The sequence below is a fragment of the Trachymyrmex cornetzi genome, unplaced genomic scaffold (assembly GCF_001594075.2).
Source record: "Trachymyrmex cornetzi isolate Tcor2-1 unplaced genomic scaffold, Tcor1.1 scaffold21, whole genome shotgun sequence".
Classification (NCBI taxonomy): Eukaryota; Metazoa; Arthropoda; class Insecta; order Hymenoptera; family Formicidae; genus Trachymyrmex; species Trachymyrmex cornetzi.
The window spans coordinates 2275200-2283957 of record NW_017296741.1 but is presented as its reverse complement, the minus strand read 5'-3'; the positions used below and the strand labels follow the sequence as shown (position 1 = coordinate 2283957).

The following is an 8758-nucleotide window of genomic DNA, read 5'->3' as shown; positions in this document are numbered from 1 at the left end:
GGGACCCAAAGTTAGCACGAGAATCGAAGGGTCCTAATCTAATCCACCTGGTCGATTAAGGACTGAGGATCCAAGCGAAGGAGGAGGAGAGCGAGCGGAGCGGCGATTCGGGTCTTGTCGTGCATCTTCTTGCTCTGGAGGGGCCCGCTGGCGTTTATGTATAATTAAACGTCTCGTTTGGGTGGGACTGAACACGAGACACTTCTAATTACCGTGGTCTGCTACGGTGTCGGTCTGTCGTTTCGCTTTTGCGAAGAGAATTTTGGCGTGACAATGGTAAAGTTATTAGCGAATGGTCTGAGCTGTCAGGCCTGCTACATGAAAGACCCTCCAAGTCGATCTGCAAATATGTAATCGTTTGTTTGTTAAGAGTTTGCAATAATTATTAAACATAATTAATCGTTTTCGCACACGATAAAAAATAATGTAATTGCATTTTCCATAGTTTTCCAGCGCTGTCCAATCTTTTAGCTTTCATATCATCACATAATTTCAGGTAATTCGTACGTTTTAGTAAATTTTAAAAACAAATTTATTTTATTAGTTTATAACATAAATATAATTTCTAACTCTACTTTTCCTTTGTATGTTATTTTAATTAAATAAATTATACTTTGTGTGCATGGAAACAAATATAAATTCTAACAATGGATGTAGGAATAAATTATTGTTATTGCTATAATGTTGACTAACATTAAAATATTGTTTTAAACAATATAAACGTAAGTACATATAATTAATACCTCACGTAATTGTAACAAATTTAAATGTTGACCTGACCATAAAGCTATTACGACCCGGATTTCATCATCATATCATGAATGTGATTCTCCTCGGCGTCGAGACCGAGAACAACCCTTCCATCGGGGAGATTCCCTTCTTCGTGAGGCTCGCGGATTAGTAGGCGTGCACGTGCACGCCCGTGAGATTCTCTGATAAACGATCCGGCATCGCTAGTAAAGGATCTTCTTTCCGCGAAAACGAGGTCGACCCACGTTGAAGCGCGTGGGCGTGGTAAAGTTTCTTCTTTTTCATTTTTACACATGTGGACGTATCTGTTCCTGTCGACGTCCCGAAAGCTCGATGAAGTGCTGCCCACTCTTTCGTCAAGGCGGAAACAGAGATATAAATCTGGATCGCTCACTCGAGCATCATACTTTTTTTTTCTTCAAAACCTTTTCGCGAACTACCTTCCTACTCTTCAATCACAAAACCATTAAATTTATATTTTCTATAAATAAATGACAAATACGCATCTACTAAACTGCATCTTACATTAGATCATTATCGATAATATAGCATTGCTGATTCAAGAATGATAGCGAAATGAAAAGGAAAAAGAATGCATGTACAGCGGGGATTAATTTTGATAGGTATTTATTTTCATAATGATGAGTGTGTTTTTTATAATCGATCTATAATATACATCGTAGCATTCGATTTATACATAATTACAATTGTAAATTACGCTCGCTCTTAATGCATAATAGTAGTAGGGTTTCGTCGTGTGTGTCGCGGGAGAAGAGGGAACTTCGCTCGTTTTCTCGGGAGGCGGAAATGCAAAACGTAGGATCGAAGGCTCGTAGAAAAACGCGCTCCGCGTCTCTTTTACGCGTACACGCGTACGTTCCCGAAGAACATTTCGTGCGCGCCGCGACATCGATGCGCACCGCCACAAATTATATTTATATATATATATATATATATTTATATTTATTTATATATGTATAGATACGAAAATAAAGTATATATGTACAACCAAATCGTTTCATGGGAGAGGTTTGCGCTCCCGTTCGATTCCGGAATTGATTCCGCATGATTTCCTTCGTCAATATGTAACAACGGGAGCGAACCTCCGGCGCCAATTGATTCGCCACGTAAAAACGACAACGCGATTTTACAAGTCCTAGAGGAGGAAGTTACTCGCGGCAGTGCCCGCTACTGGCCGCTCGGATACAGAGTGTATCGTAGAGATATTCAGATAAGAGATTGGCCATCGTGTAGACAACTTTTGATTGTGTGTATGATCCACCATATTCGGGATGGTGCTTATCTATACAATACAGATTTCCAAAGACGTCCCTACATCTCAAGAACGTACATTCTCAAGACGTTTCGCGAATAAAGTGTGTGAACAAGATAGAATGAGATAGAATAAGATAGAATGAGATGCATGGATATCTCATTACCTAATGCATAATTTATCTCATTCTGTCTTAAACATTGTCCTGAATATGACGAACAGTGGTCAATCTCTTACTTGAGAATCTCTAATATATGATCAATGTACATGTTCGTGTGTGTGTCTTCGAGTATGTACGTATGTGTATGTGCGTATGCGTTTTGTGTATGGGGTTTCTAGGGAACAATAAATAAAATCTATCTATTTTCTCATTTACCTAGCGCGAGACACGCCGTCGCTTTGATTTGCTGGTCGATCCACTCGTCTATCTATACCATAACGCCCGACCGTTTTCCCATCCCTTCAGCCTTCGAGCTCTCGAGGGTGATCCCTCTTCTTAAACTAAGATTGCATTTCCTTCTAGCTGCCGTCGTCGCGACGTGACACACGTCGCTCTCCTTCCCTTCCCTCGGCAAAGTGCACCGGCTCTCCCTATCTCACATTTACAAAACTAATCGCCGTTAACCGCGTCGCGTCGGGCGCGCGTTGGTAGAACTTAATCACGATATAGTTACGCATTTACACCGAAAGGTACTATGTCTGTTTATTATATACAGCGGTAGTAATTGGTTACTGGTTAAATAGTGGCGTTATTCGCTAACGTTACTTTATCACAACGATGATGAAATTAGCCCTTCGGGACCGGGGACATCGCATCTCAATCCATTCTCCTGATGCTTTTGTCCTTCGTCCTCGCTCCCTCCGACGACCCTCTCTTTCACCCCCTGATTATGTTAAGTTAACCCCGACGATCGGACAGACGAAACAATATATACGGCCGCATCATCGCGAATTCATCGTTCGCTATGCTCCGTCGTCGGTTTCTCGGCATCGCGCTCGTGGAAGAAATGATCGCACGCCGCGCGAAACGTGGAGATCTTCAAAGTCAGGCAGTTTAGTCGACCAGTCAAATCCTGAACTTTTACGCCAGCCAGTGCTTACAATGCGATTCTTCATATAACAGTACGAAAGAGATATATTATGGACATATCGCGCGCTGCATCGTGCGCTCGCTCTATAATGAAAAGCTTACTGCAACAGTGGGCTAACCCACATTTTGTAAAGACACAGAAAATAAACTCCAAAATTAAAGTGACGGGAAATAGTAAGCTAACACATTTTTACAAAACATGGATTAGCTCATTATTGAAGTAAGCCCTTCGATTTAAAAATCACGAGAATCAAAAGTCCAAAAAATCTTTTTCTCAAAATTCAAGTTCTTATATTGAGTAAACTTCATGAACGGAACTAATTTAATATTGTATTACTGCACAATTTGTGCTCTTTCAATGAAAATAAATAATTTCAGTACACTTTTTATCTTTTTCTAAAAGTAAAGAAAATAAAATTAATAGAAATGTAGAAATAAGGTCTTTGTATAGAATCATAAAATTTAAATATATTAAATAAATATATCGTGCATAAAAAATAAATAAATAATAAATTTTGTTTTTCCCTCAAAACATTATAATTGATAAAATATTTGAGAGACTTAATTTTATAATTTCAAACTACAAAGCTATTTAATTTATTTAATTTTGCTCAGAAAGCGAGAAAAAGTTTAAAAGTGTTTGTATCCGATATAATCCGCGTATCGCTACAAAAAATACATGTTTCAACTAAAATAAAAATTTTATGCAATACCTAATCATTTATTCTTTTTACAAAATTCGATTTATCATACGTCTTGTAAATTTCTCTTGATTGCTTCAAATTATCTTTGCTACAAGTTTAAAATTTGACATCACATTACCCGGAATTTTGCACAGTATTAGTTCGAATAATCGAGCGAAATAAACTGGCAACGATTCAGCGCGCGTCTTTTACCGTCGTTTCCGACAACGCACGAAATCGAGATTTCCAAATTGACTAGATTAGCCCAACAAACTCGCGTGTTGCGTTCTGACGTATAAATCTGAGAAATGGGAAGAACTGGCAGGCAGATATTACCGCATTGGAACTGGCTCGTTTACTCCATGGGCAGGCGTTGATCAACAAGACCGCTTCATGTCGGTCACGTTGATGGTCGATCATTCCGCACGCACTCCGCTCGATATTGCACGTTTTTACGCATGTTCGAATGGAACGTTTTAGAGCAACGAAACGTGCCCTGTTCGTGGGGAAGACCGCTTTCTAGGTCTGCCGATCCTAATTAGAAACGAGATCATCGGTGACCGATCGGCCGAATCGAGTCGCCGAGTTAGGATTTTGGCATCACAGTAAGGGATAATAATCGTGTCCGCGGCCGTAGAACGAGATCGGTCACGAGCCGCTGCTGGTGGACAAGATCGGCAGGTCGCGGTGGGCCTGGGGATCCCTCGAGTGCGCGTCTCGTACGGCCCGGGAGCCGAAGACGCGCTCGCAACCGGGTACAGTGCACCTAGCCTCCTCTTTGCGATCATCCGAGCCTGGCGAAGATACAGGCGAACCCGAAATAGACGCATGCCTGTTGCCTTGCTCCTGGGTCAGTCTCGTCAAGTGATTCAGATGCTGATGAGTGAGGCCGTTTAGACCAGCCAAGTGAGATGCAAACGAGGTTAGACCCGGGAACGTGGCGCCAAGATGCGGTGGCAGCAGGAGCGGATGTGGTGGTGGTATCCGAGCCGCTAGATCGACCGCGGACGGCAGTCCAGGTGCTAAGGGGTAGGCGCCCAATGCGCCGATACTAGCATCCGCATAGAGTCGTGCCAGGAACTCGTTGTGTAGCAGCGGATTCATTTGCGGGTCGTCAACACGCGGCGATAGGCTCGGTGGCAGGCTGGAGGAAAGCGGCGGGCTCGACGAGGTTGACAGCAATTTCCGGTGCAGATTGAGATTCGCCGAGTGGCGATCACGAGATCGTTTCGAGGGAAAGGCCGCATTACAACCATCCACGCTGCAGCGGTGCATCAGTTTGAGGTGGACGTTCTGATAGTGGGTCTTGACACCGAAATGATTCTGAAAGACCTTGCCGCAGGCAGTGCAACGGCGCGGATTCTCACGGTCGAGCGGCACTTCCTGGGTGCTGACGAAGCCGCCGTTCTCGTAACGTGCGTACGTGATCAGGCTATTGTCCGTATCCATGGCCACTGTGGAGGGTGAGGCGCTGGATGAACGAGAGCCACGTGAGGAGTTGTCCATGGTGATCTCCTGGTGGGTCGTGAGGCTGATAGGGCTGGTAGAGCCGCGGCCAGACCTCGAAGCCACCCGCTGCGTCTCGGCGTACGGCATCGCGCATCGACCCTGCGACAAGGACTCGAGTTGACGCAAAGTGTTGGTCGAGGAGTCGTGGGAGAGGTCGTCGGCTGTCGTTGGACGGCTGTCGACCGAGCTCGGGGCACGGGGGGGATCATCGGAACGCTCACCTTCTTGATTGCGCAGCGCGTCGTCCATCTCCTCCTCCTCATCCTCCTCCTCCTCGACCTCCTCCATGGGCTCATCATCGTCGTCCTCCTCGTCCTCCTGGTGCTCCTCGTTGTTCGTCGGCCTTCCTTCCTCCTGCGTCACCTCGGCGGGTTCTTTTTTCGCGATCGTCTCCTCTTTCACCCTTGACGTTTCGTCGCTTTCCGTGCTCAATCGTCGATCTTTCTGTTCCGACAATATCGCGTCGGGATCCTTTGTTGTTGTCGTCGTCGTCGTTGTCGTCGCCCCGCTCGATGTCGTGCTCGACGGCGGCGCGTTGTCGGTCTTTGGTTCTGGAGTGATCTGTCGTTTCGGCGACTTGACCGAGCTCGCCCTTGAGCTCAAGTCACGCGGCTCGTCTTGAGGTAGATCCTCCGCGTTGTCTTGAGAGGAAAAAGTATCGCGTCGATTAGTCGCTATCTCGCGCTCTCTATTGCCGGTGTCCGGAGAGCGCGAGTCTGATTCACGATCGTGAAAGCTTTTTTGGTTCCTCGGCGAGCTGGGGAGTATCTTTCGCTCCTCCGCCTCAAGCCTAGACATCGACATGTCTTCTGGCTGATTCTGAAATTCTGCTATTGGTGCAATGCCGTCCGACAGACACCGCCGTTGAATTCGCTGCTCTTCGTCATTGGAGGAGTCGCCATCGGTAGACGAGGAATGCACTTCCGCCGGCACAGCACATCTCGTGGGATGCTGGGATTTTCTTTTGCGCACGCCTCGGCTGTGGAAGGAACTCGAGTTGAGCGAATGCTGATTCACGGAGAAAGGTTGCTGGTCAACTGTGCCCATCGAATCGTTATCCTCGTTGCTGTCGGGATTGCTGGCAAGGTCTTCGTCGGCGGTGTCGCCAAAGTAGAGCTTCGGCCGCTTCGCCAGACTAAAATCAGCCGGCTGCTCGTCATCTTCGGCACGTAACGGTTGTAACCTCGATGGCAGATTACTGGTTTCGTCCTCCGCGACTACGACGATACCACCATCGTCATCGTCATCATCCTCCTCGCCTTCTGGTATCATGGATGATGCTTGGGTAGACGGCGAGACTGCGCTAATAGATGCGCCACCACCAGAATACGAACCTCGCGCCGTCGTCGTAGTCGTGGTCGCCCCGACGCTCGACATCGGCACTGGCATCGTCGTCGAGGCCGTGGTCGTTGACAGACACGTGCTCGCCATTCTTTGCTGCAGCGCCTCATCGTACGGTCTGCCCTGACCTGCTTGCGTGGATGACAGATCCAAATGCTTGAAGTCCAGCGCGCACAGCGACGCCGGCGAACGGAGATCTGGCGGTGGCGTGAGCAATGGAAACGAGCCGAAAGGTAGATGATTCAGTCCAGTAGCGGGAACCGGGAGTCCAACCTGCGGTGGTAATACTAGGGCATGCGCCATGGACGAGCGGCCGTCGTGTGGAGAGATTTTGCGGCGCAAGTGCGGTGAGTGTAGTTTCGGATTTGGATTCGCACTGTGTCGGTTGCGCGATCTACGCGAACTGAACATCATGCTGCAACCCTTGACGGTGCACTGATGCATCTCGCGTAGGTGCACCGCGCTGAAATGGATCTTCAGGGCGCCCTTGTCGCAGAAGGTCTTCAAGCAGACGTTGCACTGTACGCGCTTCTTGCCGGTGGTGGGATTAATGAAAGGTGTACCAAGGTTCGGCGGCATGTTTGCGGCGGCGCCCCATTGGCTGCCCGGTCGCTTACCCGGAGAGTGCGGCTTCCTGCCGGGTATGCCGGGTGGCCTGCCCAACGGCGTGGCCTGAAGCGATAACGGCGGTGGATGCCGTTGCTCGGAGGAAATTATGTGCTTTGCCATAGCGGAATCCCGTCTGCTAAGATTCAATGCGCTGTCGGAGTTTTCCTCATCATCTTCGTCCTCCTCCGAGCCGAACTCACTGCTCTTCTCACCACCGCTGTGCACGTCCGCGGGCATGGTGAGTCCACCGATGCAACCGGGTGATTTACCCATCGGTGGTGGCGGAAAGTGCGTTGGGAAGCTCGGTGGTAGCGCTCCGGAGGAGACGGCGACCGAGAGTGGATGACCGAAGGTTAACGCCGAGGAAGAGATCGGTGCGACCGGCATATGCGGCCTTTGCAGCTGCGACGTCGCGGATAAGTGATGAGGTGGACTGTGGGGACTCTGCGGATTCCTCATGGACTTTCGATTTTGCAGGAGCTGCTCCGCGGATGGTGGCGGCGGCGGCAACGGCGGGAATGCCGGCAATCCGAGAGTACCCAGTTTTCGAAAGTCGAACGGCTGCATGCTCTGCAGCCGATTCAACGGCGACACCGTTAGGTGCGAGTCTAAGGAACGCGGAGGCGAGTTCGCTCTGCTAACGCCGCCGGTAGGATTCGACGAGGAGTAGTGCTTTTGTGCCGTTGGCGACATCGAGGGATGCGAGATCGAAGACGACGACGGCGGTGGTGGCGGGGGCGGTGGCAGCGGAGGCGGAAGCCGGGAACCCGGTGGCGGTAGGCCACAGTGAAGCATATGCAACGGGGGTGGTAGGTGTGCTAGTGGCATCGTCGGTGGCGAAGGTCGTCTGCTTGGTGACATAGCATCCGTACCCGGCGTTCCGGCGGCCAGCAGCAACTGCTGCACGAACGGACGCGTCTCGGCGAACCTGAGGAACTGCTGCAGGACCAGCGGTTCCTCCTCAGCCGAGCAGATACTCCATCGGTCCAGCACCGGGCCGTTCTGCGAGTCCTGCGAACAGAAGAAGAAAAGAAATTGTCTTTTGGAAGTCAAAGGAACCGTTTACGCGATAAAATATAAATCACGAATACGCAATGACTTATTTATTTAGAATCCTATGTTCATAAACAATTATATACTGATTTCTATAAATATCGTTATTACAATTTTTAAAACAAATTAAAAAAAAAGTAAGAAGCGCTAAATGCGGCCGAGGCTGAATCTTGGTGCCTGTAATAATGTCTATGTAAGTTTAAACACAGCTTTTAATTAAATAAACCGCATGCCCCGATTGCTTTCGGACTTGAAACATAATCATACAAACTGCAGCTGAAATAATAATATTGCAAATTAAATTGATTCTTAAATTAATGCGCTATTACGCATTTTAAAACAGTGCAAAAAAATTTATTGCGATAAAAGAAATTTTTAGCTTCTGAACAAAATTTAATATAATAGTCGATAGTATGATAAAACAAAGGACAAAGAATTTTTCCGAGGCGG

The 8758-nt window shown here is 47.8% G+C and overlaps 1 protein-coding gene across 2 annotated transcripts in view; it reads right to left on the bottom strand.

Annotated features, from left to right (window-relative positions):
* Nucleotides 1-3746: 3746 nt before the first annotated feature.
* LOC108759939 (uncharacterized) overlaps nt 3747-8758 on the bottom strand; it is a 300035-nt gene continuing 295023 nt past the window's right edge. Inside the window, exons 5-6 of one of the 2 annotated variants that reach the window (XM_018505672.1) lie at nt 5527-8266; nt 5151-5404 (exon numbers count right to left, since the gene is read on the bottom strand). In XM_018505672.1, the coding sequence (XP_018361174.1) occupies nt 5229-5404; nt 5527-8266 (2916 nt within the window). In that variant the 3' untranslated portion in view covers nt 5151-5228. Of the gene's footprint in view, nt 8267-8758 lie in introns of both variants that reach the window. The other variant, XM_018505671.1, reaches the window with a different exon arrangement.